The sequence below is a fragment of the Lycium barbarum genome, chromosome 7 (genome assembly GCF_019175385.1).
Source record: "Lycium barbarum isolate Lr01 chromosome 7, ASM1917538v2, whole genome shotgun sequence".
Taxonomy (NCBI): Eukaryota; Viridiplantae; Streptophyta; class Magnoliopsida; order Solanales; family Solanaceae; genus Lycium; species Lycium barbarum.
Genome location: NC_083343.1, coordinates 50,736,267 through 50,755,672, shown reverse-complemented (window position 1 = coordinate 50,755,672; position 19,406 = coordinate 50,736,267). Strand labels below are relative to the sequence as shown.

The window sequence follows — 19,406 nt, the reverse complement described above, 5'->3', positions numbered from 1 at the left end:
CAGCATTTCCCCTGTAAATCCTCCATCCCCGAGAATTCAACTCGGCCAAAATACAACAACAAATCCGAGAATTTAACTCGGCCAAAATATCAACAACAATACCAATAATTATTCCAACAATATCCACAATCGATTCAAAACGCATACTAACATTAGCAACTTCTTTCTACAACTTCAACGATGTTTCACTTATATTCAATTCATATTTGCTCACACATTCAAATACTAATCCAAAGCCATTCAAACAATATTCAAGAACGCTTCAAATAATCCGCACGATATTCACAATAATCCAACCGATATGCCATTCCATCCAAAACTTCCAAAATGCAATAACAACAACAACAACAACACATTTTCTCCTTTCAATTCATGAACTACACCAACAATTCACATACTAACAACATTATTTTTCCATATATACAAGAAAACTATATTCAAATCACATTAACTTCTAAAACAACTCTCCAACCATCACAACTTCACTAGAATCATCAAACTTTCATTATCAACATAGCATCCACAACAACAACAACCAAACACTAGATAAAATAATTAAGTCATTATTCCTACACAATGCAACACATACACGGCCACACACCAACACCCATATTTTCATAAATTTCATCCATTTCTACTTACTACAACATACACAACCATCCATAACATATAAAAGAATATGAATTCTTACCTTTTTCCTTGATTTCCCACTTGACAAGAATTTTGGACTTGCCACAAAGAATAGTTTTCTTGCTCCAACAATTATACCACGTTGAAGAGGACCCTTGAATTAGTAGAAATACTAGGAGAATATATTTTTTTGGATCAAGATTAATGGCTTCAAATTGTTTTTCTTTTTCCTTGTTCTTGGCCGAATGGCCTTGTCTCTCTCTCTCTCAAGTTTCTTTTTTTCTTGAAAGTTCTTGAAATGTCATGATAAATAATATGGCCCTCTCTTTTATTTCTTGGATTTAAATTTTTCATGGGCCTTGGCCCATCCCCCCTATGGCCGGCCACCTTGGGCCTCTTCATCTTTTTTTTTTTCAAGCCCAATTATTCCATGTCCAAGTTTTGTAATTCATGAAACTATTTTCCCAAATTTCCAATTTTGCCCTTAGCCTTCCTCAACATTTCCGCATCAATAGTTTTCATGAACAACTTATATATCGAGTAAGGTCAAAATATTGCCTTATCCCTTACTAGTCACAATTATCCCAAATTATTCGAATGTGCAAAGTACGGGATATAACATAAAACCAGTAATTATGCAAACTGATTCAATGAAAATGATTTTAAATGGTGCTTGGGAAGTGCCTTGGAGTGTGTCTGTGGTTGTGAATGAGAAAAACACATTGAGGAGAGGACATGATGTTTAGTTTGAACATATACTCAAAGAAGAAAATGCCCTTGCAGACTTTTTAACTGACATGGTTTTTTATTTTGTAGGTACACAAGATTTCAACAATTTTCAGGATCTTCCTTTCATGGCTTGGAGGATATTAAAATCAGAAAAATCTCAAATTCCTAATCTGAGAATCAGGATTGCACAAGACTTATCCAACTGACCTGAAGGAGAATATCTTGTATACATAGAACTGCAGGTTCAGTTTCTGCAGAAGAAGTTGCTGATGACCATTATACTTATTTTGAGGACTAGAATTAGTTAGTACTTTGTTGGAAACTGTAAAAGGGTGGTATTAGTGTGCTTCATGCTCATTTCTTTGTATAGAATCTGCAAATGTACAAGCTAATTGCTAGAGCCTACTCATCACTATGGCACAAAGAAGAGTTGATGGTTTCTACTGATGCTGATACACAAACATGAAAATACGATTACATCCAAGATAGCCTGAAGATTTTTCATGAGATTTTGATCCATATCACCTGTTAGAGCTTGAAGCGGTGAAAGATGACAAGCAAAGTCCCTTGGAGCTTTAGTTGTTAGATTCATGTTGAGTATCTAGTTTTCTATATTGTTGCTGGCTTTACATTTTCGGCATTCTGCTCTTTTGTTTTCTTTTTTTCCGCTCAATCAACTAGTTTTTGTTTGATTTGGTAAATTACTTTTGGATTTAATAAATTCCCACCAAGCAATTTGGTGGTTTTGATTAAAAAAATACATCAACTTATAATAACATTGATAATATATATACCACATATTTTGTATGTCATGCCTATTTTTTACAAAACTAAATATTCAGATTCTCTAAGACTAAAATTTAGCCTATCACGAGGAGCCCACAATAAGAAGAACACTTTCAGATGCTTTGTTTTCTTCTTTTTTGAATTCATTTTACATATGAGAAATATTGAGAAGTTCTTTAATAACTGTTTGTAATTGACCAACTTATTTAATACTAGCGTATTTGATCGCGCTTCGCAGTCACGGAAAAAATTCTCTTACAAATATAAAGATCATAAGTGTAATAAAAAGATAAGAAATATAAAATAATTGCCGATTAGTAAAATAAAAGGTATAGACATTGATTCCTACATTTAGTTTAAAATATTTGTTTCTAACAAAGAAATAAAATTTTACAATATCAATGCAAGAAAGAAGAACTAACATTCTAATAAGCATTGAACTTGTAAATCTACTGAAAAGAAAGAAAGAAATACAGAAAAAAGGAAAAGAAAAGGGTAATAAGAACATAACACGTATTTGTGAGCCTTAAGCCTCTCACTGATAGCATCAACTTGATACAAAAATTAAAAAAAATTAAAATTTAAAATAATTAAAATCCTAAAAGCACAAAATAAATAATTTTTAAAAAAATAATTAAAATTACGTCCATGCAATTAACAAAACAAAAAAGAAAAAATAAAGACGCACTAAAAATATTCCTACACTAATGACTAAAGTATAATGTTTAACTATGTCAAATTCTTGAATTTTTTTATAATATTCAAATACACAAAGGCATTGAATAGAACGTCAAGAAAAGTGCATGGACCTGAAAAGGAAAAACAAAAGAAAATTAAACACATTACGAATTTGTTAGATGTGAACCTTTCTCTAAGAGAATGCGCATGAAAGAAAATTATGAAGAAATCCAAAACACAAAAACTCTTAGCTCCCTTAGCACAAGGAAAAATCAAAATTATCATCCGAATAACAATAACAAAAAGAAAAAAGATAAAGACATTCTGTAAAAATAACCTTCCTTAATAATGACTAAAACCTACTTTGATGCCCTCTAAATTTCTTAAAAATTTTCATGATGTTCAAACACATATATATAAAGAGCATTAAAGGGGAGTTAAATTAAAAGGAGAGTATTAGTAAAACTTAGTAAGAAATACGTAAATACAAAAAGGGGAAAGAGGGAATATATTTAACTTTTATTAATAAATTTAATTTACATTAGTTTTAGGGAAAAAACAACGAATTAAAATAGTTAAGATAAATTTAAGACACATTATTTTGAGGGAAGAGAAACCGAATTAATATAGTTAAGATAAATTAGTACCCATTAATCACATCTATTTTATGGAAGAGGAAACGAATTAAAATAGTTAGCTTTTGAGTTTTTAAACATAAATAAAGTGAAACATAAGGAAAAAGTAAAATATATATATATATATATATATATATATATATTTACACCACATCACTTTCCTAAGACCAACAAAGTAATAACAAAATTTTGATTCTACTCCTTCGTTTTCTTATGAAAAAGAAACGGCTTATAATAAAACTATTTTTGGGGTAACTTAAATTTGTCTTGTTAATAAATGGATAGTTAATAATTTTTAGTTGTACATTGAGAAGATGAAAATTGATATAAATGAAATACAAATTCTTCTATTTAGCAATAAAATCATTAGGAAGAATACCATCTCCTCTTGTCCTTACATTACAAATTTTCAAAGAAATGATTTTTTTTTTAATTAAAGAATATGTATCTTGCATCACAAATATGCAAAATTAACATTAAATAAGCAAAAAAAAAAAAAAGATTATAAATATTACTCAAATTTATACTGGTGTCATAGGTGATTTAAAAAAAAAAAATCTAAGAGAAGAAAGAAAAAAATTGATTCCCCCAGTACTAACATCGATATGAAATGCACACTTTTACATGTATATAAATTTATAAATCAGAGAAAACATATTGGAAAAAAGTATACATAAGCATGTTCACTCGAAGAGCCAAAAACCTCCTCGTCACCATCATTGAGAAGCACAATAGAGTTTTTTGGGTAGACTTTTCTTGCAGGTAATTTCAAGTAAATTGATAAAACCTCCTTTCTAGACAAATAGAAACCATAAACAGAATGAATAATGTGGGTTTACGTCACAATTGGGAGAAAAATGAAATATGTTATACTACTTCAAATAACAGTAAAAGGATATCAAGAGAAAATGTCAAGTTCACCTCTAGCTCAATATGTTTCAAAATACATAAAGATTTGCTAACAGAAGAGGCTTCTATCCGCAAGTCACACTGCCAACCTTGACCAATAGAATAAGTGGGACAATGCATGACAAATGAGGATTCTGCAAAAACAAATTGAAGTGAATTAGTACGTCCATTATAGAAGGGAAATTATGCTCTCCTTTCAAGTGATCATCCCATACAAATTAAATAGCTACAAAGAAGAGGAAAGGAGAAAACCTTTATTCATAATTAAGATAATTTAATGTGAGTTATGAATATTATCAATTAAGAGTAGAAGTTATGAAAATGAAGAGAAGTGAGTTATGGAGATCATAAATTTTTAAAATAAAATAATTATGAAAAATGAGAAAAAAGTCAAAAAAAGGAAAATAAAGATAAATAGGATAATTGGTTATAGAGAGATGTCACATCACCTTGTCTATGCCTGACTTTATATTATATATAGATATAGATTCCTCTATCATGTTTTTTTTATTTCATTTGTCGCGCTAACTACTCTTACTTTTTCTATCTATCTTTACAATTAAGAGAACTAGATGGAGTTGCCCATGCTAAGCACGGGCCCAACATGCTAAATGTGTTTGAGCTTTTTGTGTTGTTTTTTTCAAATATTTTGGTGACAATATTGGCAGTGCTCCTCATATAAATGAAAATACATACATAAACATAAGCATTAAACGTTTTGGTACATCTTTTCCACAGCAAGATGGTTGCATCTTGTGCATAGTAGACATTTCTATACAGTATCTTTCAAACATAACATAAGAACCTTGTATCTACCAATTATTACAATCAATTATTGAAGATATAACGCCAACAAAATATAGGAACTGTTTGTCTTCAAGCACATCCTACAAATGTTCCAACCCATCATTCCCTCTGAGGCTCTGAGTATCAGCTTTAGTGGGGAGCCTAGTAGCCTAAGTCTCTCTATTCTGAAAACAACATCATAGGAGGAGCGTCATATTACCTTCAAAAAGCAGGTAAACATCAATCAACTGTGGATATGTAGAGATGTTTTGGATAAAACTGACAAACAGAAATACCACAAATTGAAGTTTTTATCATATGGTAAATCCAAAGAAAGCAGTAGAGAGACCGAAGCTAATGACTCAATTATGCTATAAAGAAAAGCACGTGAGACTTGGTTATCCCCCTTTAAAGCAACTCATGATGGATAATAATACTTAATTCATCCCAATTAGGAATGCATTTTTTCACACTCTTGGAGATGAAATAAATGGCCTTAGACGGGAAGGAGAAGGTGGGGGATTGAAGGAAAGTTTCATCCAGAACATACTTTTGACAAAATTAATTTATGGATGAAGGGTAGTAAAATTCATATACTCTTGACAAAATCAAATTTATGGCTGAAGGGTAGTAAAATTCATACTTCCATATAAAACTTATCAACTCATCACTGCATTACCAGGAAAACATAAAAGTAAAAGAAGCAGGAGTCGGACCCTCTGAAACTGAAGTATAATTTGAGTAGTTGATTCTAACAATCTCCCCCAATCAGGTAGAAATACATGAAATGGGCACAACCCAATCAAACCAATCAGCACTTACCTCTGCCTTTGTAGTGTAGAGAGTCTGTTTCCGATAGACCCTCGGCTCAGAGTGGGAAGAACACTGCACTAAATAATTATACGAAACTAAAGTTAGACCTTTAGCCAAGCTAAACGCATTGTTGACACGATAATAACCTTCATCTTTTGTACACTGATGCTTTCAGAATGGAAAAGAGACAATGAAACTAAAGTTAGAAGTTTAGTCAAGCTATTGTTGTTGTTTTTTTTTTTTTTTTTTTTTTTTTTTTTTTTTTTTTTTTTTTTTGGAAACTCCGGGAAAACCCGCAGCCGCTACACCCTCTGCCACAGCCTCTGCCCTTCGGGTGAGCACTCTGTGGTGAGCACTGTGTGCGCACTGGGTAAACCCCCCACTGTGGAATAGCCTGCAAACCCCACAGGGGATGTAAACCGCACTAGGCAAGCCCTGTGCGACAGGCTCGACTGAGAAGGCATTAGGGGTGGTTCGATCCCGCGACCTCCCTTAGGGAAGCCTCCCCTCAAACCAACTCAGCCACACCCGAAGGTGCAAAAGACAGCCGGGGGAGCCGATATATGATCGGGGGTACTTTTTTTTTTAATTTCTTTAATTGTAGACCTTAAAAAACCTACATTTTTACTATTGTTGTTGATATGCTAATAACCTACATTTTTATTGTCTTGGATTGTTTCACTAACAGCTATATCAATTGTGAAGCATACAGTAGTACCTGCAATATCAACTTGAAGATTAAAAAACTGAAATAGAGGTTTTAGACCCTTCTTGTCAAGGATCAATAAGACACCATTGCAAGAGTTCACGAAGAAATTCCAGATAATGAGTTCCCTCTTAAAACTGCTACCAGAAAATATGCACATGCGTATCTAAACAGAGAATCAGCAACACCTCGTTTCAACCTTCCTCTACTCCCAAAAAATCGTGCCGTCTCTCTTTCGATAACACTGTAGCAGGTTATCAAAACGCACGCAAGAGCCAAGCTCCGTTTCTCTTTCTTTGGCATTTATAAATCTGAGAAAGGTGAAAAACTCATGTATGCCAGTAACTTAAATAGTTAAGTTTTCCCAATACATTGAATTCCTAAAGTACCATATTGATCCTCTTCAACTCCTAGTCAAAGAAGAGAAAATGAGCTTAAAATAGGAAATGAGGCTTTGCTAAATCAACTTGAAACAAAGAGCGCAATGATGAAGCCAAATCTCAAACGACAAAAAATTAGAAACTAAGCACAACTGTATTGCGTTATAACCAAGCATATAGAACAAAAAAGTCCAGAACTTACCTCTTACACTCAAAATGTTACTCCACCTCGAGCGATTCCACTTTCGAAATCCTGTAAATTCAAATTGTGTAATCATTATATTCCAAGTCAATAAAGCACAAATATGTAATCTTAACGTTTCATTTTTTCCTTAAGTACACAGATCTATATAGTATGGCGTGAAATATGAAGAACAACCATTTTGTTGGGAGGGGAGCAGAATTGCAGATGAAATCTTTAGTTCTTCGTGTTCATCAAATTAAGAATCGGTAAATTGCCGGAAAATTCAGAAGCTGGAAAAAAAAGGCAACCAAAAGAGTTTTTGGGATTATTTATCACTCGATTTAGCAGATAAGTGAAGGATGGGTCATACAAATATGAATCAAACAACTAAGCACTAATCCCAAAGTAGGGGAACTGAAGACTGCTTAAAGTAACAAATGTACAGAAAGCTAGCACAAAAAGTTTTACAAAGAGGTTTTCTTCACTCAAATACCATATTCTCCCATTTCTCAAAAATTTCTAAATACCATAAATGTAGTAACAAATGCTCACATGCATGAACATTAGCAGCAGTTAAGTTCATTACCATAGTGAAAGTGACCAAAAAAATAAAATGTACCAGCAATTGGTCCATAAACAGAGTGAAAGCAAACCGCAATACCAGATGTTATACATTTGACAACAAAAATTCAAAAGAGAACAAACATAAGAGGAATCAAACAATTTCTTCAAATTAGTTGCTTTCTTATGTAATTAATCACCATAAAGACGTTATTCCAACCATAGCTTAAAAGTATCATATATCTCTCGTATTGTCGTCCCTTCATCTAATAATCCCCTTTGATAAAAAAATGTCGAAAATCCTTAATGGGAGGTAAATTGGAATGTGTGTTCTGACGGGAAAGAAGTATCGTACTCCAAGTTCTTTAGTTATTATGATTAGATTTCGAATAGTTGTCAACAACTTTCACTCCTTAAGATCTTCTGGATAACCTAGGTGACTTTAACTGATGCTTCTCTTCCACATAATTTCTATGCTTAATAGTCAAACAACAACAACAAACATGATAGGAAATAACATGCAGTATTTGTATGCACAGATTATGATCTCTTATATAGGGAAAGAGCATTAGCTTATATTCTTCTTTGGAAATAACACTTGTTATCACTGAAGTCACATTGAGTTTATATAACTCTTAGCGAAAAGGAAAGAATAGGGGAAGTAGTTTGTTCGTGCTTATTAAAGCATAATATAGAAAAAATATAAAAGGCTTAGTAACCATTAATCTTAAAAAGCTCTATCATGATTCATGCTTGTTTAAACCATAATTTAGAAAAAGAATATCACAAGTATTGGATCAACAATCTTACTACATCAAATAAAAAAAACATGATAGGAAAAGCTAGCTTGATTATAGAACCATGCATGAAATTCTGTACACACTCATAACTCATTAAAATGACCACAGCATTTCGTGGCTCAAAAGTAGAGGAGACTAAACAAAAATGTTAAAGCAGAACCAAGAACAATTACTTTAGTGAAACTAAGCATGGAATGTAGAGCTAACAGTCGACACCTTCTTCTTTCTCATCCAAAAGCTTAGTCCTTTTTATTTCAGGATGATATGTAGATTCCAGTTGCCTATGCTGGCTGCAATGATTGGTAACTAATGAAAGTGTTACTGACATAAAAGTAGTTTGGGATGATTTCTGAATTTTGTGTGGTTACATATCCATATGAGTAGTGTTTTCAATATGCATGTCATTACAATATTAACTAACAAATGCATTCTAAAGATTCTCAGATTCAATGTAAACAATTAAATTCCAGCATTTGTCATATGTGTGTCTTATGAAATTAGCTAAAAGCCATTATACGATATTTAATAACTGAATGGCGTTAAGACTTTTTTTCTTCTTTTTTGACAAGTACATGGGCTAGACTTATAGCAAGGTAAACGTCATTTTCTAGGCAACAAAACACTATTAGAAATTAGAAGAAGACATGAAGGTCTCATTGGGCAACTTAACTAATTTACTGACCTGTAATATAATCTAATGTTCAAGAAAACAAAGGAAAAAACCCATACATTGAGTCTCTGTTCACCGTAACTTAAGGAAGGAAACTAATGACTAAATTACACTCTGCCTATTGAGCCCTCCTTTGATATCAGAAATTAAGGATTAGATATTACAGCTGGAAATTCAATAGTTAGTTGATAGTTAGTTGCCAGAATTTGAATGTTAGTTGAGCTAAGTTTTGGCGGGAAAGTTAGTTATAGGTAGTTGAGCTTCCAATTTTCAGTTAGCTATAAGTAGTTGAATTCTATATTCATTGTATTCATTCAGTTCATATTACTTGATTCTTAATACAAGAACTCTATTTTTCTATCTTTTCCATTAAATTGAGCTATTCTCTCGAATTCACCCTTTGAATTCCTGTTCTAGCTATTGAATTACTCAAATCAATCTTGGATTTCTGTGATTCTGCTATCATTTGTATCAGAGCTTTGTGATTCTCGGCTAAAATGGTGAAGGGAACTAGGTCAAATGGAGATCAAACAACTGAAAACACTATGGACAGTGTTGATGTTTGAGAATTGTTGCAGAAATTAGTTATAGATATGGGAACTCTTACAGGAGAGGTAGCTTCATTGAAGAGATTGGATCAAACTGTGGCCCAATTGAAGGAACATGTAGAGGGAACCAGAAGTGAAACTTCACCAGTGTTGAATGTTGCTGAAACTTCAAGAGAAAGTTTGTCAAGGGATAAGCAAGTAGCTGATGATGAACATAGAAACAGAAACAATACAAATTATCAGAACGATCCTAGGATATCTAAGTATTCAAAACTAGATTTTCAAGATTTTCTGGTGATGATTTGAAATCATGGTTATTCAAGGTGGAGCAGTTTTTTGACTTTGATAACATTGCCATGGACAAAAGGGTCGGACTAGTTGCAATGCATCTTGAAGGAGAAGCAATTAAATGGAACCAATCATTCATGAGGTATAGACACCCCTCCCACTTGGAATGAATATGTAATGGCATTAGTTGAGAGATTTGGGGCTTATTATGATAACCCAATGAAGGAGATCAAGAAGATTAAACAAACTGGTTCTATAAAGGATTACCAAACTATATTTGAAAGCAAGTTAACTAGGGTCAATCTTTCTAAAAAAAATGCAATTAGTTGCTTCATTAGGGGACTTAAGGATGAATTGAATAAAGCTGTAAAGTTGATAAGTCCTAGTACCCTTTCCCAACTGTATAGGACTGCTAGTATGCAGGAATCCTTCTTGGATGCTCAAGCTAAGTCTTACAAACAAACAACAGTAGCAACAACAAGTTCTAACTATGGATATAAGAGGAATAGTGAACAAAGGGGTCAATCTAAACCTTTGTTACCTACTCCTAGGGGTGATAGTAATAGCAATAAAGGGGTAATCAGAAGGAGGTTGAGTATGGAGGAAATGAATGAGAAAAGAGCTCTAGGTTTATGCTATTTCTATCCAGAAAAATATGTGATAGGGCACAAGTGTAAAAACCTTAAGCAACTGTACTTGTTAAAGGTGGAAGAAGTAATGGAGGAGGGCACTGTTATGGAGAGGAGAATACAGGAGAGAGCTTGGAATTAGTAGAACTAACCCAACCATTAGAGCAGAAAGAGATCTCTGTGCATGCTTTAAATAGTTCTCTTGGTTTCAGAACTCTGAGAGTTATAGGTTATAGTTCACGAAAACCATTGCACATTTTGATTAATATATGCAGTTCCCATAACTTCATAGATCCTATGTTAGTTCAGCAATTGGGGTGTCCTACCAGATCAGCTGTTCCACAAATGGTTGCAGCTGCCAATGGTAATGATATGAAGGTTGACCAAATAGCAAGGTCACTTGGTTGTTACAAGGGGCTGAGTTTTCAGCAGAATTCTTTCTTTTACCATTAGGATCATGTGGGGTGGTGTTAGGAGTACAATGGTTACTAACCTTGGGAGACATCAAGATGAATTTCAATAAAATTACCATGGAATTCTAGTACAAAGGCAATAAGCACTTATTGAGAGGAGTTGGGAAACAAATCACTACTGCTGGGGCTGGAAAACTAGAAAAGTTTTCAGGTAACCAATCTCAACTTTGTATGGTGCAAGTAGTCCCTTCCATGTGTAATAAACTACCATGGCATACACTAGAAACTAAGGAGAATTATGAGACTAACCCTGAACTGTTGAAACTTCTGAAGGAATTTGCTAAACTTTTTTTCGAACCAACAGCACTTCCACCTTCTAGGGGAGTCTTTGATCATAGAATTGTTTTACACCAAAGAACTGAACCTATAAATAAAAGACCATATAGGTATCCTTCCATCAAGAAAGACATTATTGAGGGCTTAGTTAAACAAATGTTGGAACAAGGAATTGTTCAACCTAGCAGCAGTCCATTTGCCTCACCAGTAGTTTTAGTTGGAAAGAATGATGGATCTTGGAGATTGTGTGTAGATTATAGGGATATTAACAAGCACACTGTTAAGAACAAATTTCCTATACCCATTGTGGAAGATTTACTGGATGAACTACGTGGATCCAGAATATTCTCTAAGATTGACCTTAGAGCAAGTTATCATCAACTCAGGATGGCTACAGAAGACATACCAAAGACTGCTTTCAGAACTCATTCTGGTCATTTTGAATACTTGGTAATGCCATTTGGGTTGTCAAATGCACCAGCAACATTTCAGGGATTAATGAATGATGTATTTCAGAATTTTCTCAGAAAGTATGTTTTGGTTTTCTTTGATGACACTTTGATCTATATCAAGTCAATAGGAGAACATATAGAACATCTCAGAACTGTGTTTATAGAGATGAAGAAGCACCAACTCCTAGCCAAGGAAAGCAAGTGTTTTTTTGGAGTCTAAAGAATTGAGTACTTGGGACATTTTATTACTGAGGAAGGAGTTTCAACAGATTTTCAAAAGATACTAGCAGTTCAAAACTAGCCAACTCCTACTACAATCAAACAGTTGAGAGGATTTCTTGGACTAGCAGGTTACAATAGGAGATTTGTTCAAGGATTTTGGATCATTAGCGAGCCTCTAACAGATCTACTAAAGAAGAACAACTTTAAATGGTCCTCTTCTACAGATGCTAATTTCCAATAGTTAAAAGCTGCTATGATCAAACCTCCTGTGTTAACACTTCCTGATGCTAACAAAACTTTTATTGTGGAAACTGATGCCAGTGGTTATGGCATAGGTGTTGTCCTGATGCAATAGGGTCATCCTATTGCTTTTATAAGTAAGATTCTATCCACTAGACATGTTGCTATGTCTGTATATGATAGAGAACTGTAAGCCATGGTTCATGCACTCACTAAATGGTCACAATGCCTACTTGGTAAAAAATTCATCATAAGAACTGATCAGAAGGCCCTGAAGTTCTTAATTGAACAAAAATTGCACACTAACTCTCAATTGATGTGGTTAACCAAGCTGATGCCCTTTGATTATACTATAGAATACAAGAAGGGGTCTGAGAAAAAAGTTGCTGATGCACTGTCAAGAGTAATAGGTTCAGAGTTACTTGCATTAGGTATTACCAACACTAGTTCAGATTTACTTCAAGTTATTGAGGCTAGTTGGAGTTAAAATGTTGAGTTGAAAAATTTGATCACTCAATTTCAATATAACACTTCTACACACTCTCAGTTCACTTGGATCAACAATCAGCTAAGAAGAAAAGGCAAGTTAGTGATTGGTAAGGATGATCAGTTGAAGCAGACTATCATGACCTTATGGCACTCTACTCATCTAGGAGGACATTCGGGGGTAGATGCTACATTAAAGAGGGTAATGACATTAGTCTACGGGAAAGGGTTGAGAAATGATGTTAAAGCATTTGTTTTGAAGTGTGATTTCTGCCAAAGGAGTAAAGAAGACTTGGCTGCATATCTTGGTCTTTTATAACCATTACCAATTCCTCAGGTGATATGGTCTCAAGTTAGTATGGACTTCATAAATGGGTTGCCCAAATCCCATGGTTATGAAGTCATTCTGGTTGTAGTTGACAGACTCAGTAAGTATGGTCACTTTATACCTATTAAACACCCTTATACTGTTCAATCAGTAGCTCAAAGTTTCCTAGATTTGATTGTTAGATTACATGGATTTCCTGATTCTATAGTCAGTGATAGAGATGCAGTATTCTTAAGCATATTTTGGCAAGAGTTGTTTGCAATACAAGGAGTACAGTTGAACATGTCATCACCATATCACCCTCAATCTGATAGAGAAACTGAGGTATTAAACATGGGTTTAGAAACATATTTAAGGTGCTTCTGTGCTGAGGATGCTACTGGATGGTTTCCTTGCATTCCGATGGCTGAATGTTGGTATAACACTTGCCATCATTCTGCTATTGGCATGACACCATATAAAGTTGTATATGGGAGACCCCCTCCATTACATTTGCCCTACTTACCTAGTGAATCTAATTCTACTGAGGTTGATAATACATTGCTCAATAGGGAGATGAATTTGCAATTATTAAAGCATCATATGCTCAGAGCACAACTGAGAATGAAGTAACTAGTAGATAATCATAGAAGTGATAGTCTTTCATGTTGGTGATTGGGTTTATTTCATGGTCCAGCCCTACAAACAAGCTACTATTGCACAACATCCATTTCATAAGCTAGCTGCAAAGTACTATGGGCCTATTCAAATTATCAAGAGAGTTGGAAATGTGGCTTATACACTACTATTTTCGGATTCTGTTAAAATACACCCTACATTGCATGTGTCTTTATTGAAGAAGTTGTCATGAAGTTCATACTCAAATTGCTTATCCTCCGGTTATTGATATTGCTAGTCCTTACTGTCCTGAGCCTGATTCTATCCCACAAAGGAGGATGGTGAAGAAGGGTAACCAGGCAATTGCCCAAGCCATGGTCAAGTGGAAATATTTTCCTGGTGATGCTGCTACTTGGGAGTACACTACAGTTTTGTAGACAAGGTTCCATAATTTTGATCCTTGAGGTCAAGGATCTTTCAATGAAGGGAGTACTGATATTAGAAATTAAGGATTAGATATTACAACTGGAAATTGAATAGTTAGTTGCTAGAATTTGAATGTTAGTTGAGCTAAGTTTTGGCGGGAAAGTTAGTAATAGGTAGTTGAGCTTCCAATTTTTAGTTTAGCTATAAGTAGTTGAATTCTATATTCATTGTATTCATTCAGTTTCATATTACTTGATTCTTAATAGAAGAACTCTACTTTTTCTATCATTTCTATCTTTTCCATTAAATTGAGCTACTCACTCGAATTCACCCTTTGAATTCCTGTTCTAGCTATTGAATTACTTAAATCAGTCTTGGATTTCTGTGATTGATTGATGGGTTGAAATTAGAATTGGCTGGAGTGACAGTCATCACAAGGGAATCAACTAGTGGTGTTGGTATTGATGTTGGTGGTGTTGGTGTTGTTAGTGTTGTTGGTGTTGATGATCTTATGGCAGGTCCTGCCGCTGAAAAAATTAGAGATGATGATGATGATGATGTTGGTGGTGGTGGTGGGTTTGCTGATGAACAATTAACTTTAATTTGTGTTTTTGGAGCCCTATGGGCTATTGAACAATTTCTTTTAAGTTTCTAGTTTATGCTATGTTGCTCGGACCCTTCACTTTTGCCGCCGTACCCGTGTCCGACACGACACGACACGGGTTTGGGTACGGAATTCGTGTCGGATCCGGTCAATAGAGATCGGATACTTTGACCGAAATTCATGACCAAATTAAAGAAAAATTTTGAGATTGTGATTTCTCAAGATAGCAAAAGGTAGAGATTTGAAGACATGAGATGGCATACCTTCAATATTATGTAGAAAATTTAACTAGTTTCTCGGAGCACGCAGTCTAGCACCTAGTAGAATGGAAGATTGAATCACATGTTTGGTACAAACTACATGTAGGTGCTTCCACAAAAAGCTCTCATAATCTAGGCATATTCTTGTAGCTATATTATTAGAATTTTGAATTATTTTTGCCGAATCCCCGCACCCGTATCCGTACCCAGATCCGTACCCACGAATCTTAAAATTTAGATCATGCCGAGTCCGACCTCTAGATCCATACCCGTATCCGACACCCGCACCCGAGTCCGAGCAACATAGAGTTTATGCTGTTGGTGAAATATGGTAGATGTTGATGAAATTATGTAATATATAAATACATAAATAACACATACACAATATATATATATATATATATATACTAGTTATGTGAGGCCCGTGCTAAGCCCGGGCCCAAACTCAAGATATAAAAGTAGATATTTTAACTAAAAAAATATAATCTGTGTTAGTACAAGTGTACAACAACAACAACAATAACAACAACCATATACCCATTGTAGTCCCACAAGTGGGTAATTATATAAAAGCAAAATTTTCATTCCACTGCTTTAATATTTTAACTTCCATTTTGATAAAATTATTTACTTCAAATCAAATGCGGAGCCAGAATTTGACATTTATAACTTATGTATCCTAATTTTCTGAAGTTATTTAGTTCTAAATAAATAATCTATACATAGTTAATGAACTTTTAAGACAAATACATAATTTAACGTGTGCAGCGGATGGAGCTGCTCCTCTCTTAATTAGGGATTAGGGGTTCGAACATGGATATGGAAAAAATCTTTGGAGGAAGCGTTCCCTCCGAATAGGCGCGATACAGTGCTAATTATCTAGATTAATTGGGCTTACATGCGGATATCGAGCACAAACCAGAAAATCAAAGAACATGAAAAATGAGGTAGAAGGTTCGATAACTTTTGAAAAGTAGACCTTAAAAATAAAAAATAAAAAAATTGACTTAAATAAATAAGATTAGGACCTAAAAGTAATTAATTAATTTTTTTTTAAAAGAATTAGAAATTATTGTGAGGACTACAAAAGTCCCCAGGTTCGATAACTTTAGAAAAGTAGACCTTAAAAATAAAAAATCAAAAAATTTACTTAAATAAATAAAATTAGGACATAAAAGTAATTAATTAAAAAAAAATTTTAAATTTGGAAAACTCTTGTGAGAACTTCAAAGTCCTCACATTCCCTCTTATATTATATAGTAATATATATATATATATATATTGTGTATGTGTTATTTATGTATTTATATATTACATAATTTCATTAACATCTACCATATTTCACCAACAGCATAAACTAGATATATATATATATATATATATGTGTGTGTGCGTGTGCGTGTGTGTGTGTTAGGTGTTCAGTACCATTATATTGTTTGTTCAGTATGTATTTAAGTTATTTCAATAGTTTCAAACAATCACAAATCTTTTGCAACAGATTCATAATATGTTGGTAAAAATCAAACAGCTGCAGATGTTGCAACAGATAAGTACAGTTGTTGAAACAGATGGCTCAGCTATTGCAACAGCTTCTACAACTGTTGGTTAAAAATCAAACAGTTTTCAGTATGTCATTAGATTTTCACATTATGTTCAGTAGTTTCAAACAAGTCATAAATCGGTTGCAACAGATCTTGCATCTGTTGGTAATAATCAAACAATTGCTACAAATGTTAGATTAGAAGAATAAAGTTGTTGCAACAGATTCATTATCTGTTGAAGCAGCTTCTGCAACTGCTGGATAAAAATCAAACAACAGAGTAAATTGTTGCAATAATCAAGGAATCATTGGAAATTTAATTGATTTTTATCCAGCAGTTGCAGAAGCTGCTTCAACAGATAATGAATCTGTTGCAACAACTTTATTCTTCTAATCAAACATTTGTAGCAGTTGTTTGATTATTACCAACAGATGCAAGATGCAAGATCTGTTGCAAACGATTTATGACTTGTTTGAAACTACTGAACATAATGTGAAAATCTAATGACATACTGAAAATTGTTTGATTTTTATCCAACAGTTGCAGAAGCTGTTGCAATGGCTGAGCCATCTATTTCAACAACTGTACTTATCTGTTGCAACATCTGCAGCAGCTGTTTGATTTTTACCAACATATTATGAATCTGTTGCAACAGATTTGTGACTCGTTTGAAACTACTTAAATACGTACTGAACAAACAATATAATGGTACTGAATACCCCCCACACACACAGAGATATATATATATATATATATATATATATATATATTACATAATTTCATCAACATCCACCATATTTCACCAACAGCATAAACTAGAAACTTAAAAGAAATTGTTCAAGAGCCCATAGGGCTCCAAAAACACAAATTAAAGTTAATTGTTCATCAGCAAACCCACCACCACCACCAACATCATCATCATCATCACCTCTTATTTTTTCAGCGGAAAGACCTACCACAAGATCATCACCACCAACACCACCAACATCAATACCAACACTACCAGTTGATTCCCTTGTGATGACTGTCACTCCAGCCAATTCTAATTTCAACCCATCAACCCACCAGGATTTAGGCTACTTAACATGTTAAACCAGGTCTAAGGCAAGTATAAAAATCATTAGACATGCCGAAACTAGATCCAATAAGAACCTGAACCAACTATTAACACATAGACAGTGAGTGAACGCCTTTTAATCTGATGAAACATACCAAACAAGCATACAAACCCCAGTAAACTAGTACCTTTAACACACGTTCATTTAAGCTAGGAAAACAGTACCATTAACAGCCTATGTAATGAAATTCCAAGAAAGTGAAACTAATCTAACAGAGGCAATATTTAAAGCAAGGCAATAGATTAAAATGCACTTAAGCACATATAGACTAGCTATAAGACTCTCATAGTACCCTAAGCTAAACCAACATGGTTATAAATTAGCCCATGCATCTAACTACAGCAGAACATCATACTAATCATACCATTAATACAAACTAAATCTACAACTAACACTTAAACCGCACAAAAGCTAAAAAAAAAAAGGAATAAGAAGATTACCTTTTGTGAGTGCAGTCGCTTGTAGAGACTCGAACTTGGAAGATTTTTGCTTCTTTAACCCCGAATGCTCAAGAAAAACCCACACAAGAACAATGAAAATATTTAAAAAAATTAACTTAACTCGAACAATCAAAGTTTTAAAGCGAAAATGCCAAAAACTTAAGTATTTCGAGTTTTTTGTGAATATCTAGTATATTCAGTGTATGCAAAGTGTGAATTGGGGGTTCTATTTATATAACCCCAAAAATTGAGAAACCCTAACTTCAACCGATGTGGGACAAGTGCAATTTCTAAGAATTGCCACCTCATCTCTCATTCAAAGGTCAAGATTCGAGTAGAAAAACACATGAAGGGTCAGATTTGAACCCCAATCGATCGATCCACTCGGTTACTCACGAACCAATGAAAATCGTGGATTCAAAATCGTAATAAAACAAAAACAATTAAGAAAATTCAGTCTATGACCGTTGAAATGCTGAAAAAGCACAAAAAGGGGGAAGATAATACCTCGTTTGTGTTGATATGCGGTGGTATTGGTTGAAAATGGCAGAGAAATAAATGCTCTTGCCATTTTCAACCGCATCGAGTCCATAGGACGCTTTGAGGGCGCGCAACCATTGCCATTTCCGGCAAACGACGTAAGAGAGAAAAAAAAGATTAAGGGGCGGCTATGGTTTCCATTGCTTATGAGGGAAAGAAAACCCCTAAGGGTCATTTGGCCCTTTGAACATGTAAATGAGGAAGGAAAAGGGGTGTTACCCTTTTAGTTGCGATGGTGTGCCGGGTCAGTCCTTAATGGACTAAGCCATCATATATATCTGTGTATATGTATGTATATATGAAAGGGCCTACCTATTTAATTAAACAAATAGCCATCATTAAGGAATCTAATTATGACTAATCGCAATTAATTAGCCAATTGACCAAAATAAAGCATGGCTAGTTATGTAAAATGGTTTAAGTTGCAAATACAGCCTTAATTGATCTTAATCTATGGATTTGGTCATTTCAATTATGGTCATATTTGGCCCAATTAGCCAATTAAAGATAATTTGTAATAATGACCTCAATTGATTTAAACCAATGAATTTGGCCATTTCAATTAAGGCTAGAATTAGTTAACAATTGATTATTTCAATTGTAGCCACTATTAGCCATATAGCAATCAATTTATGAATTTTAACACAATTTAACACTCAATTAATTATGGC

General features: G+C 33.9%; 1 protein-coding gene across 50 annotated transcripts; it reads right to left on the bottom strand.

Annotated features, from left to right (window-relative positions):
- Window positions 1-3,762: 3,762 nt before the first annotated feature.
- LOC132603431 (uncharacterized) lies at window positions 3,763-18,981 on the bottom strand. Of its 50 annotated transcripts, none has more exons than XM_060316489.1 (8): window positions 18,196-18,981; window positions 9,875-9,975; window positions 8,814-8,887; window positions 7,255-7,305; window positions 6,623-6,684; window positions 5,976-6,038; window positions 4,380-4,501; window positions 3,763-4,252 (listed from the first exon to the last, which is right to left on the bottom strand). In XM_060316489.1, the coding sequence occupies exons 2-7, from the start codon at window positions 9,889-9,891 to the stop codon at window positions 4,433-4,435; spliced, it is 336 nt and encodes a 111-aa protein (XP_060172472.1). In that variant the 5' UTR covers window positions 9,892-9,975; window positions 18,196-18,981; the 3' UTR covers window positions 3,763-4,252; window positions 4,380-4,432. The 50 variants fall into 50 exon arrangements, 6 of the variants coding, with proteins under 6 accessions (XP_060172472.1, XP_060172473.1, XP_060172468.1 ...); XR_009568266.1 differs by lacking the exons at window positions 3,763-4,252; window positions 4,380-4,501; window positions 6,623-6,684 and adding exons at window positions 5,047-5,373; window positions 6,685-6,983; window positions 7,062-7,082 and having other exon boundaries at window positions 5,976-6,043; window positions 8,771-8,887; window positions 18,196-18,978; XR_009568265.1 differs by lacking the exons at window positions 3,763-4,252; window positions 4,380-4,501; window positions 6,623-6,684 and adding exons at window positions 5,047-5,373; window positions 6,685-6,983; window positions 7,062-7,082 and having other exon boundaries at window positions 5,976-6,043; window positions 18,196-18,978.
- Window positions 18,982-19,406: the final 425 nt, after the last annotated feature.